This window comes from Garra rufa, chromosome 3, assembly GCF_049309525.1.
Source record: "Garra rufa chromosome 3, GarRuf1.0, whole genome shotgun sequence".
NCBI lineage: Eukaryota > Metazoa > Chordata > Actinopteri > Cypriniformes > Cyprinidae > Garra > Garra rufa.
This window is the reverse complement of record NC_133363.1, coordinates 29,820,747-29,835,092: the sequence shown is the minus strand read 5'-3', so window position 1 is coordinate 29,835,092 and position 14,346 is coordinate 29,820,747. Positions and strand designations below refer to the sequence as shown.

General features: G+C 37.6%; 1 protein-coding gene across 3 annotated transcripts in view; it reads right to left on the bottom strand.

Moving 5' to 3' along the window:
- The window catches only part of rbm33a (RNA binding motif protein 33a), a 54,228-nt gene that overhangs the window by 27,852 nt on the left and 12,030 nt on the right, over positions 1 to 14,346 (bottom strand). For 2 of the 3 annotated variants that reach the window (XM_073835892.1, XM_073835894.1), the window contains exons 6-10: positions 12,530 to 12,655; positions 12,262 to 12,448; positions 9,769 to 10,049; positions 7,531 to 7,861; positions 1,781 to 1,842 (exon numbers count right to left, since the gene is read on the bottom strand). In XM_073835892.1, the coding sequence (XP_073691993.1) occupies positions 1,781 to 1,842; positions 7,531 to 7,861; positions 9,769 to 10,049; positions 12,262 to 12,448; positions 12,530 to 12,655 (987 nt within the window). The remainder of the gene's footprint in view (positions 1 to 1,780; positions 1,843 to 7,530; positions 7,862 to 9,768; positions 10,050 to 12,261; positions 12,449 to 12,529; positions 12,656 to 14,346) is intronic. The other variant, XM_073835893.1, reaches the window with a different exon arrangement.

Genomic DNA, 14,346 nt, shown 5'->3' with positions numbered 1-14,346 from the left:
TATTAAGTAAAGATCATGTTCCATAAAAATAATTTGGTAAATTTCCTACCGTAAATATAGCTAAATTTAATTTTTGATCTTAACATAGCTACCGACATGGCATTTATGTTTGCTTACACAGATTGTTTCATGCTGCTCAAAGGTGGCATGAATGTATTTACACAATTGCATAATGTAAGGCATGTATTGCATATTATACATTAAAAATGAAAAATGGTCAAAAAGCAGGAACTTACTACAGAATAGGGCTCAAATATTTTGACAAAAAATACATCTCAATTTAATGCCAAAATCAACACTTTTCATTTTATTTTAACATTTTACTGTAATGGTGAATTATTTTAATTCTGCAGGGGCATTTATGCCCCATTATCCAAAATTTGAGGGGAATTTTTGTCCATTTTTGTTAGCATTTTTGCCCCAAGCCCTTGTTAATTTCAGACTCTGATATATACACACAAAACATAAAATATGAAAAACAAATATTACCATATTTCCAGACATATTCTTTGCATATTTCCACATATATAAAAATGTTTTATTTTTACAAATATCATTCTACTGGTATTACTTTATGACATATTAAAAGCAATTCATCCATTCAACTACTGCCTCACTATCCAATAAATGTTATTTACAAAAGAAAATCTAACTTTAAACTTCTATTAACTTTCAAAACAAAGCCAGGCTATGTTTTTTTTTAACAAATATACTAAAGAGTTTTATGATATTTTTGCTATGACCAGTATCAAACATAAATATGTAGTATGGGGATTAATATTCAAAAACTCTGCAGTAGTAAATATTCATAGAGAAATTGTGGATCAGCCTATTGTAAGATGAGATGTGATCATATGCTAATGTATGATAATCAAGTGCCCAGAGGGCTAATGGACGCCGCTCCCTGCAAAATGCCATTGGCATTTTAAATTGTGTCCTGTCTGTAGCAGACTGGCTATGGGAGACAGACAGCTGGAAATGTGTCATAAATGTGAGTGTGGAACTTCTTCCCTATTCAGCAAGATTAGGAACGACCAATCATTTTAAATATCCACAATGTGTCCAAACAAGGGGCCACAGTACATGAGTAATTGACAAATAACATGGACATGAACCTTCCTTTTCACCATTTGGAATTTAGGTTAGTATTTATAAGAGCAAGTGTATATTTTAGGTAAATTCTCTCCTAATAGTAAGTTTGTGTGAGTCTTTAGGTGTCCTAACTGTCCTAACTTTATTTCACAGAATTTGTTGTTTAAGCACTGACCCCATTCCGAATTGAAAACTGTTGTTTAAAACAGTTTTAGATGAAAACTTTGAATGTAGCACTGCACAGCTCTCATGTCACTGCCATTTTCCAGACTGAAACACTAAACCATACATCCTTTCAACAGCAAAAGTAAAAGGAAAAATTAAGGTACTTTAAACAGAGAGGAAAGAGAAGAGAACTGGGGAAACCGAGTTTGGGGGTGTTGAAATGGCCTCCTCTTTGGCAGTAATCACTTTAGCCACAGCATGGGCAGCTGCCTGATGGTTCCTCTACATCCTTACAGGCAAGTAAAGAGCTTTTACATCTGTTCTATGTTTTCACAGTCTCCATTTCGATTTCAACTTGCAAATTCAGCCTACATATGAGGATGTTTTCAGGTTTATAGAGACATGCCATCCACACAGCAAGACAAATATTGCTTTCGGTGGCTGCATGCCAGTAACACGACCGTAACACGCGGCAGTTTTATGCAGAGTGAAAATCACTAAATTCTAACTTGAGGTTACTTACCGGGAGTCTCTGTGGAGTGATGGTAGGCCTCGGTTGGTTCTGCACAGGAGGCATTGAAGGAACTGAGATTAAATGGAAATAGAAAAAGCATGAGCCAGACAGACAGAAAAAGGGATGCAGAACGAGCGAGTGGGGCGGCGTAACACAGACACCATAAAAGTCTCTTCGTGCCACGTGTCGAAACCATGGTTTGTCACAGCTGGTCACAGAGAGAGGGCTGTTCTGCTGATTAAACTGTGCATCTCTCTCTCAAGCAGACTGGGCCACCTAATGAGATAAACTGACAGTCAAAAGGAGTAATTTCGCTGTGAATCATTTCACCTCCGCAGATGTGTGCATTTCAGAAAGCTGGTTTAATGCTGATGGACTGCCTACAGAGTGAAGGCCATACCAAAGGAAAAAAAAAAAACTTAAAAGGACCTAAGTGAAAATGCGAGTAAGCATCAGCCAAAAGTGCAAAGCCTAAAAGTGAACAGGGAATCTGGGGCCAGATTCACGAAACATTCTTAAGAAGAAATTTCTTCTTAACTGCCATTTTCTTCTTATTTTTTGAAAATAAGAAAAAAGTTAAGAATATTTTGTATTCCCAAAAATTTGTCTTAAGAATATTCTTATCTTTATACTTAAGATTTGTCTTAAGACAAAAATTAAGAAAATTCAAATTCTTGAAAAGAATCTTCTTAAAAACCATCGTAAATAACTTCTTAAAGTTAGGATAGCCTGAGACTTGTCTTAAATCCTAAATAGTTAGAATTATTTTATGAATTTATTGGGTTATTTCAAATTAATCGTTATATTTAAGCATTGCAACACTAGTAGCTACATATAATACATATTAGGACTATTAATAGAAATGAGCATGAGTTCTCTGAAGTGACAGCGATGAGTGATAATGTAAACAATGATTGGTCATGATTAGCCTATGTATGACCCTACTATTTGCTGATGTCAAAACTCAGTAGCAACTCTACAAAATTGAGTCAGATAGGGAGATTTAATGAAAAAAATTTTTCTTTAATTTAGCCTATAAATACGACAATCTTTGGCCATATTTAGCGCATATGAATGAGCAGGACACGTTTGCTGTAGCAGTGCACACACCGGAAGCGTTTATTTGGATGAGGGCACAAAAATGAATAAAACAGATCGGGAAGCTTAAGACAGACCCTTTAAAAGTAACTGTTCAAAAACACGGCGCATTAAAAACATGAAGCCGAGCGCCAGTCAAGGTCGTGACGAAAATAGTGTGCGTGCTTATTATGATTATTGGGATAATCTGCAGAAATCGCAAAAAAGACAATCTTTGAAGTGCGAGTTTATAAATGCGTCTTCAGCAATGTATTCACTCAGAGAGATGTATAATTTTCTTTTTAAGAAAAAAAATTAAGATGTTCTTAAGAACATTAATTTGAATTTTTCAAGAATTGCACTTAAGAACATTTTTACGAACTTAGAATTTATCTTCAGAAATTTCTTAATTTATTTCATAAGAAGATGTTCGTGAATCCGGCCCCTGCTTGTTAAGTCGTGACATAAGGAATACTGTTTCCGGGTCCAAGCCTTTACTCGTTTCAGTTGAGATTACCATGTGAACAGCCGTTTATGAGAGCTGTTTAATCATGGGGTCGCATTTAAGCTAAGCTAACTACAGTCTCTGGGCTCATGGCGTCCCAGACTCCAATATTTTAACAAGCCATAAAAAATGAATTACTCTCTGGCCATCTGAGATTTTGCTGTGGCGTTAAAGGTCAGAGTCATGATTTTTTTAGTAGTATTACACCACACTGTGAGTGTATTTTAGCATTGTTTGCAACATGTGATGTCAGATTTAGAGGGGCCATGAAATTAATAATAATAAAAAAAAAAGGTTTCATATTGTTTCCTGGGGTGTGCTTATCCTATGTTTTTTTTTTTGCCCAGCAAAACAGTCATAAGTTAGAGATGAATGGTCATTGTCTACCCTGATTTGAAGAGACAGTTCACCCAAAAATGAAAATTCTGTCATTAATTGCTCACCCTCATGTCACGTAATTCCAAGACCTTCGATCATCTTCAGAACAAAAAAAAAAAAGATATTTTTGATGAAATCTGAAAGCTTTGTAACCTTTCATTGACTTTGTGACTCTCCACTGACAGCAAGGTTTCTACCAGAGTCAAGGCACGGAAATGTAGTTAGGACACTGTGACAAGCTACGAGAATACTTTGTGCGCAAAGAGAGAGAAAAAAAAAAAAAACACTTCACTCAGCAATTCTTCTCCTCCGAGTTACCCTAGTGTGGGGCTGTATGATAAATCACATGCGATTATTACGCACATCTTGTCCATCACAGCCGTACTTTCAGATGGAGCAGCATTTACTACACAGAGCCATAGTTCACTGAAAAGTTACGCAAAGCTGCGTTCATAATCACAGACAATATAAGCGATACAATCGACGATATTATGAAATCGTTCTGTGATAATGAAAGTTGTTTGAGTAGCTTTTTAGTGAACTACGGCTCTGTGTAGAAAATACTGCTCCTTCTGAAAGTACATGAAAATACCACATTTAATAACATGTTTTTACTCCAAACTCACTTCATAAAGTCAGTTGAGTGTTTGAACTTTGAGATGATGTGGCTTCTTACACAGAATAAGGCACACAACATATTTCATAGTATTCTAAGCAATGATAAAGGCTATGTTGATTAGCATTGCATAATTGTATACTTTATTATAATGAAAATTAAGACAAACTCAGATAAACCATATACTGTCATAGTTGTGTTTATTAGTCACGTTGAATCAATGAAAGAAGTCAAAGTTCTGTTTATTCATTTACCGCTATAGGGATTTACTGGATTTCTTGTGCGGGTTTATTTGGGTGTACTCTGGCCTTCAGAACCGTGCTTCACTGACAAGATGTGCATGACTTATTGCAGTGTTTGCCTAATCGCGATTGCGATATTACGATTTATCGCGATTTATCGTGCAGCCCTACCCTAGTGCCACGACGCATGAGCTCTGCTTGTAAACAAGCGTAAGCATGTTCTACATCAGCAGCACCACATGCATACATAATGATACTCTCCGTAATGGCACATAGAGAAGAAGAATCATTGAATAAAGTCATTATTTTTGTTTTCTTTGTGCACAAAAAGTATTCTCGTAGTTTTGTAAAATTACGGTTGAACTACTGATGTCACAATGTCCTAAATTTGTTTCTGTGCCTTGAGTGTGGATCCATGTTTATGGAGGGTCAGAAAGCTCTCGGATTTCATTAAAAATATCTCAATTTGTGTTCCAAAGATGAACAAAGGTTATCTGGGCTTAGAACGACATGGGTGAGTAATTTTAATTTTTGGGTGAACTATCCTTTTAACTCTGATTTGAATGCTTCACTGTAAATGCCCACTGCTGTGATTGGCTAACATCTTTGCATATGAAATGATCATTATAAATGGAACACTCTTGAAAACTTTTACTGCATTTTTACTATAACAGCCAACAACATTAAATAAAAATGTGCTAGTTATAGCATTATATTAAGAGCTACTCTCATTGCATCAAGGTTTCAGCTCTGCAATGCAGCCAAAGTCATGTCTACTAAGTACTCCTTACTGCAACCTGATTTCTGCAGTCTCCCCAATATTTTCATCATAACTTGAAGTAAATAAGAGACTCGTTGAGCACTGTTAAAAGTGTCTCTGCATATGAGAGTCTTGACGAAAATGCAGAAATCTAATTTCTGATAGGCTCATCATGAATTGAACTGAAGGATCTTTCTGTATATAAAATAATACCAATATAGATAACAGATGGTTCTTCAAGCTACTAACAGGAACAGTGTGAAGTGGTTCATTTAGTCAGTGATTTACTAATGAATAAACAGTAGTAAACATCTGAACATGAGCTCTTACATATTATACCAATCACAGGTCATGATGATCAAGAAATGCACTTTTTTGTTTCTGAGATTAGTTTATGAAGTGTTTTGCAACACCTAACAACAACTGACGGACAGATATAAGTTGTTTAGAACACCTCCTTTGTAGGGTTGTGACGATGAGGAAATTTCCCCACCGGTTAATCGACATGTGACAACACCGGTAATACCGGTATCACCGTGGGGGGTGGGGGTTTCCCTTTCTCTTTTTTTCTGCTTTTAAATGCATGTAATCTTGCCGCAACTGACGCTGACGTTTGGGGCGGTGTGAACGCACCATAATAAATGCGTGCGTATTATACTTTCACTTTCAGTTTTGCGGGAATTGGCAATTCGGCGTCAATTGTTTGAATGGACGACAAAGTTTGCAGATTGCCTCATTAATGTTTTCAGGTTCCCTTTTTGCATTTGGTGTAGTGGTGCCCGGAAAAGTGGGTATACACTTAATTTATAAATTCCACCAACCCCTCCTAGACGTGACTCTCGGCAATCTCTGATCAAATCTGTCGGGTTTTCTATAAGACATTTTGAACTTATTTGAACGCATTTGTTTACTGGATGCTTGGACTGACACGTTTACAGGGGTTCACTGGTTGAAGAAATTTCTGACCGTAAAAAACGGCTTCTTTTTATTTGTTAGGTATTATTTTCGATATTATGAGCGGGCGCAGGCACATCAAATATATTTCAAAGCAAGCCGGTGCCACGGTCCTGACTGCGTCTTTTTTGGGTGTTTTTAACGAATATTTACATGATTTTGGCTAATGCAGGACACTACTGAATGATGCGCATCAGAGGGGATTTAGAAGTGGGTATGCAAAGCCGCCTGATAAAGAAGTGGGTATACGCCGTATACCTGCATATACCCTCCACTACACCCAAAATATTGCCAAACAGGCGCTTTTGCATTGCATTTTGACACTAAATTGTCCGCCATTCTCTTTCTGTAAATTCGACTCCTCTCCTTCTCCTCACGTGATAAATGAAATATGACGCATTGTAGCTATGTTCAGTTTTTAATTATAGTGCATGTGCATTTTCCATTTAATTCAAATAAATATTTAATTAAAAAAAAAAAAAAAAAAATACTTAAAAAAAAAAAAATGTGGGGACGGTGTCACGGTGGAAAAGTGATGTCACCGGTGTTGCGTCTTAAAACCGGTAACACCGTTAACACCGTCTATCGTGGCAAGCCTACTCCTTTGATTACATATGACAATGACATGTTAAGGGGCGTGTCAAGGAGAATAGCGATATTACAATACTCCAATACTCCAGATTTAAAATCTGACACATCATCTGCTGTTGAATAAAGTTGTTATTTCTGTTTTCTTTGCGCACAAAAAGTATTCTTGTATAGTAATAAAATTAAGGTTGAACCACTAATGTCACATGGACTATTTTAACGATGTCCTTATTATCTTTCTGGGCCCTGAACGTGGTAGTACCACTGGTGTCTATGCAGGGTCAACAAGCTTTTAGATTTCATCAAAAATATCTTAACTTGTGTTCGGAAGATGAACTAAGGTCCTACAGATTTGGAAAGACATGAGTAATTAATGACAGAACTTTCATTTTGGGTGAACGATTCCATTTAAGAAAAGAATAATTCATAATTTCACACTGGGGAGTTAGATTTGAGTTCTGAAACTTGCAGTAGGTTTCTTACAGAGTAACCTCTTTTATGTGTAAATACTAGACAATCTTGATTCATGACCGCTTTGACAAGCAGACTTTACAACAAAGACACCTTATAGCAGACTCTCAGATAGACTTAATTCACCAAAATATATAAAAATTAGGTTGGAGGTCTCTGGCACTGTACCTTGCACAGGTGAGGAGGAGGGTCCTCTGAAGTGAGGATTGATGTGAATGTTCTTGGGGTGATGCTGTTGATGCTGCTGGTGTTGGTTGGGATGTCCGTGTGAGTGTCGCGGTGGCGAGTTCAACAAGCGTGGTATGTGCGTGTCGTGTTGTGTTCTGGGCCCCGGGGAATGGTGGGACATACGTGGCATTAACAGCTGCAGCGGCTGCTGAGGAATTGGGGTGCCTGGATCTGGGAATAGCCCAGGACCTCCACTGCCTCTTGGACCAGGCATACGAGACTGATGGTGGTGGTGGTGATGCTGAAGCGGAGGAGTCATTCTGAGCTGCTGCTTTAAAAAAAAAAAAAAGAGAGATAGAGGTGAAACAGAAAGACCATCAATCAATAGCATAAGCTCTCTCTTTCACCCCAAAAAATCATTATCTTGTAGTGTTATGACCTTGAGTCTCAAGACAACCCCGTTAATCAAGTAATCAATCATAAGAGCCATGTGACTGGGAGAGAATCTGAATTAAAAGAGGAGTTTAAGAGGAATACAAAATGTTCAAGCACCCTCTTAAAAAACATGCATTGCGCCTCTGTGTCCCCATTAATTTATGCTAAAGGACAGTATTCTATTTCAAATGATGACTAAAGAATTGACTTCTTAAACTCAGAAATACACATTGCAGTCTCTTTCAGCAAAGCATATACATACTAGATTTATTAACTCATCATCAGATGAAGACAACTTGTACGCATAGACAGGGGTGGATGGGAATTCAATTAAATCATTATGGCAGCGCTGCTATCTATATACCACCGTCTAAGCGTAACGTAAAAGAACACATCAATGTCGAGGAATCACAAGTTATGTCAAAAGCCTGAAAAGGCCTGCCTTCTCTAAAAAAGAAAATCAGCTTTAAAAAAAAAGAAAAAGAAAAAAGGTGCAGCGCGAACGAACGAACGAACAGCTCAAGCGCAAAGGGATTACATCCTCGACAGATATTTAATAATAAAATAAGCGCAGGAAGCTAAATCCTTCAGCAAAGTACAAATTTAATTTGGTGTAATGCTTTCTCAATGGACTCCCGCCAAGTTATTTGCCATAATCCATATATCAACATGGATAAGAGGGAGTGAGAACGGTGATAATTGACTTTTACTCAAAAGCAAACTGACTCCACTCGACAAGGGTGACACAAAACAAGACACAAGTCAACGCACCATCATCTAAAACTGATGCATAATCTTAATAGCCACAATCCAATTGCAAGGGAATTGCTTGACCATCAAGGAAGTTAAAATTCATCTTTGCAAACAGAAATGCTGTCCTTACTAAAGTGTCCAACTGTTGTAAAAAATGTTACTGTTTATACACTAACTTTCAAAGGTATGGGGTCAGTAAAAGTGTATTTATTTGATCAAAATGCTGTAAAACATCAATACTGCAGACCTGGCGATGATGAATTTTGAGTACCACGTTGCATTTTGTTCATATGATTTAGCACCACTTAACTTTGCACAGTCTGGTTTCTGATTTGCTAAGAGCATTTTTGATATGTTCACTTAGTTTTGATCATATAAATAACTGACAACTAGTATTCTTCTCTTCTTCAGTTCACCATCAGATACTGCTCTCCCAGTAGACTCTTTTGATTCACAAATCTTAAGCAAAATCACGACTATCCCCACAAGACTAACCACAATTATTAAATGAATGGCAGCGGAAAGTGACAGGGAAAAGAAGAATTGCTGAATGAATTCGTATTTTTGTTTTCTTTGTGCACAAAAAGTATTCTCGTAGCTTCATACCATTAGAGTTGAACCACTGATTCCACATGGACTATTTTAACGATGTCTTTACTACCTTCAGGGCCTTGACTGTGGTAATTACATTGCTCTCTATGCAGGGTTAGAAAGCTCCTAGATTTCATCAAATTTCCTAATTTGTGTTACGAAGGTTGGAAGCACATGAGGGTAAGTAATTAATGACAGAATTTTCATTTTCGGGTGAACAATCCCTTTAAATTACAGACTGTGATATTTTATTTAAAAAATTCTCTTTTATCCACTTGCAACGTGACAACAGTGCAGGCCTTTTGCACTAAACTTGGCTGATAATAATTAGTGGTCATTAGTGTGCATCGCTAATGTTTAATTAAAGATGTCTTATCACACAATTTTATTAGTGTTATTAAAACAGGTTCAGTAGGAGCATTTGTATGTGTATGTCATACCACATTGTCAGTCTCTTACCTGCATTCCCAAGTTCACTTGCATCAGCGGAGGCCTTTGCTCATTTATTCTCCCTCGACCTCCTTCACCACGGAAACCTCCCATTCCAAATAGATGGAAATCGCCTCTTCCACCCATTCCTCGTCCTCCTGCTCCTCCCCTTCCCCTGATGCCTCCTCTACCTGCCATTCCTCCCCTCCCTCCATCCCCTCCTCTCCCTCGTCCTCCAAAACGGCCCTGCTTCCTCTGACGTTCCTTTTCCTCAAACTCCCGCAGGTCCGCTTTAGCTGCATCAGAGAGCTCTGAAAAAAAAAGACAAATAAATATACAGATTTTTGATCTTATAGTTCTTATGGAGGATCAGTTTAAGAAACATTATAATGAACTGATATTAATATAATAGCATTTTTGTTTATAAGCACTTACATAAAATTTGGAGACAGTGATAGCTTTTTTATTTTTAATTTTACTGTCACAATATTGACCAACAAATTCAAAAATGTCTTCAGAAACATGAGCTACACTCAAAAAAGAGAAAAAACAAAAGGACATTAGATAACACTCAAAATATATTTTCAGTTATCCCTTCAAAAACAACAGCCTTTACTAATAACCTTCTGAACACTAAAGAATAAAAATATATTGGTAAATTTGTATAAACTGAAAGGCTTTGCTCATTAATATAAATTACATCATCTCATTAATTATGTTATGTAACCCAGTAGGTCTACCTTATTTTTCAGGTTTCTTTGATAAATTAAAAGTTCAAAAGAACAGCATTTATCTAAAAACTCGTTTCTAACATTATAATCACTTTTGATCAATTTAAATTGTCATTGCTAAATAACAGTATTAATTTATATAATTTTTTAACAAAAAAAAGTTATTTCAGATAAATGTATTCAAATAATCTTTGGATCTTTCTATTCATCAAATAATCCTGAAAAATGTACTCAACTGTTTTAAATATTGATTTTAATAAAAAAAAAAGTGGCTTGAGTAAATAAGCATATTAGAAAGATTTTCGAAGGATCATGCGACACTGAAGACTGGAGTAATGATGCTGAAAATTTAGATTTGATCACAGGAATAAATTACATTTTAAAATATATTTAAATAGAAAACAGTGTTTTTAAATAGTAAAAATATTTAGAAATTTTACTGTTACTTGGTGAGCATAAGAGACTTCTTTTGACTGGTAGTGTAGTTAAAAATAGGAATGGGCCTTAAAGGGATAGTTCACCCAAAAATGAAAATTTGATGTTTATATGCTTACCCCCAATGCATCCAAGATGTAGGTTACTTTGTTTCCTCAGAAAAACACAAACAAAGATTTTTAACGAAAACCGGTGCAGTCTGCCAGCCTTATCATGGACGTGGATGGGCACCAAACCTTTAAAAGTAAACAAAAACATGCACAGACAAATCCAAATTACACCCTGCGGCTCGTGATGATACATTGATGTCCTAAGACACGAAACGATCGGTTTTTGTGAGAAACTGAACAGTATTTATATCATTTTTTACCTTTGATACACAGCCACGTCCATCTGTAATGTGCACGAGTTTGGCATCAGTCACGTCACATGTGCACGCGCTCTGTCGTAGAATACGCAAATGCCGGAAGCGATCTGTCGCATGAATACGACACTCATTGTTTACACAGTGCACAGAGATTGTGGGTATAGCGGCTATTCAAAATGGTAAATACTTGCGCGTATCCTGATTGTTTAAACCGATTTAAAGCTAAAAGATTACATTAGTTTGCGCAAACTCATCCGGGACTTTTCACTGATCTCCCCTTACGGCGTTTGCGTATTCTACGCCAGAGCGCGTGCTCATGTGACGTGACTGATGCCAAACTCGTGCACATGACAGATGGACGTGGCTGTGTATCAAAGGTAAAAAATGATATAAATACTGTTCAGTTTCTCACAAAAATCGATCGTTTCGTGTCTTAAGACATCAATGTATCATCACGAGCCACAGGGTGTGATTTGGATTTGTCTGTGCATGTTTTTGTTTACTTTTAAAGGTTTGGTGCCCATCCATGTCCATGATAAGGCTGGTAGACTGCACCGGTTTTCGTTAAAAATCTTTGTTTGTGTTTTTCTGAGGAAACAAAGTAACCTACATCTTGGATGCATTGGGGGTAAGCAGATAAACATCAAATTTTCATTTTTGGGTGAACTATCCCTTTAAGGCACTATATGTAAGTTTTCCCCACTAGAGGGCACATATTCAAAACAAACAAAGAAACAAAGGCGCAGTTTGATGAAACTGTGATTGAGTGTGGAATCATGGAATTTGTTGTCTTCATCCCCACAGCCGATGTAATCCATCGGGACTTGGGGAGAAATCATGTCCAAATGGATGAGTCGGTCACATTAGTGTGGCCAAATCATAAAATTACACAGTAATTTTTACTCACAAATGCTTGAAATCTAGCATTTGCAATAATGGGGAGGTGACTCAAAAGAAGACTATATGAGGTTTCATTTGTTAATGACTAACCTAATGTGTCTGGGATGTTCCTCCTTTTACTGGTGGCATCAGAAAGTCTGACCACTGTGTCATCTTTGCGCTCTGTCTTAAATCGCAGACGCCCAGACTCTTCACTTTCTTCCTCTTCCTCATCAGACTCCTCCTTCACATCGACGTCCAGTTCGGCCTCAGCTTCTGGATCGTTTTCATTCTCCACCTGAAGCATAGAGCACACAAAACATCAGACTCACGTTGTGAAAGATAGGAGCAAACATCATCTGCAGAAGCCATTCTTTACCTCCTCTAATTCTGTGACCTGAGAGCGGTCCTGCTCCTCTGCTTCCTCCTCATGCTCCTCCTCCTCCTCAGGCACTTCCTGTTGGTGAGTCTGCTCTTCACTATACTCAGTCGGGTACTCATCCACCTGTGAAGAACAGTCGAATATTTACTTCACTGAATGGAAATTGAAGCAGGACATGAACATCAGGGCTAAACTGATCTCTTGTACATCATCCACCGAAACACCTGCTGTGGAGCGTGTCGTAGGTCGGCACTACCAGAACCTGTTCAATGCCAAAAACGACACTGATGAAGATAAAACACTAGAATGAAGCAAAATCACTTCTGAATGAAAATGTTAATGCCACATCTGAGAGAGAGGCCAGAAAGGCCCAGTGCTGCATTCTGAAGTTGGGGAGGGGAGGCGCTGAAGGGGAGTCTTCCTAAATTAGCATAACAGTAGGAGCCCGGTCTCATTACTATGCCCTATTACCATTCCTGCTGATATTTGAAATTCAATGAGATGTAAATGTTTGACATGATACACAGAGAATGGGAGATAAACACGCACACGGCTCAGTGGTGGTGAAAATATCATTGACTGTGTTGTCTTTACACACACATACACACGCGCACACACACACACATATATATATATAAACAGACACAAAGAAATCTCTGGCGCACACATAACTCACTGACAGGGAAAATATCATCATCTGACTCTGAGCAAATTCTCACACACGCTCGAGCACAGAATGTACAAAAGCATCCGGAGAGACGAGCGCACATGACTTCTGCTGACTACCTTGCTGAACCTCATGTCCTCCACCACAGGTCTTGTCCCCCTCCTCACGGTCCTGTGCCTGTTTCTGTTTCTATAGCCACCACAGGTCCTGTCTCCATCCCCCTGCTATACCTACAGGGCCTGTTAAAGTCTACTGGGCCACTAGTTCATTCCCTCTGCTAAAGTCCACATTTTATTCTCAGTAGAAATTTTAATTTGGGTGTGGGAATCTGATACTGCTGCAATCAACCTGATGCACTAAACTTCTAAACGATCTAAAGTAGAAGTGGGCAGTATTGAATTAAAACTACTCACAATATAGTCATGTTTGCTGGATAATCATAACAACTACTTGCGCTAAATAGCCTTTTTTGGATATTCAAGTGAATTAAAATTTACCGCACTGTACCACAACTTTGAAATCAAACATCTAGCATATTACAAAGTAACTAACATTTGTCTGTTACTGATGTGACTAATGTGCATTAATAGGCAAATGTATCTCAAAATTTACTCAAGCTGTCTGTAATGAAAAGGTACTTATCTAAATGCAGTCAGTTATGTCTTACGCCAGTGTAAAAAACTTTTTGAAGGCAAAAGTGGTTTTTAAAGGGCTTCTATTAAGCCCCTTTTTACAAGATGTAATATTGGTCTTTGGTGTCCCCAGAATGTGTCTGTGAAGTTTCAGCTCAAATACCCCACAAATCATTTATTATAACATCTGGAAAATGTCATTTTTGTGTCTAAAAAAAATGTTGTTTTGGTGTGTATCACTTTAAAAGCAAATGAGTTGCATATTTCCGCCCTATCTTCAGAAGAGGGCGTAGCATATACAACTCTGCTTTGCATACCTACAGCAATAAACAGTCAGTAGAAGCAACATGACTAAGAGCGATAAAGACAGTGTAAGAGAAGCTTCCCCTTCTCTTAGATTATTTGGGACACGTCCCACTCTGCATTTTTGTATAACTATTCCTTCACTGCTCTCACAACATGCATAAAACAAAAAGCAGTATAGCCATTTACAGCCATGCACATATTAGAGTCTT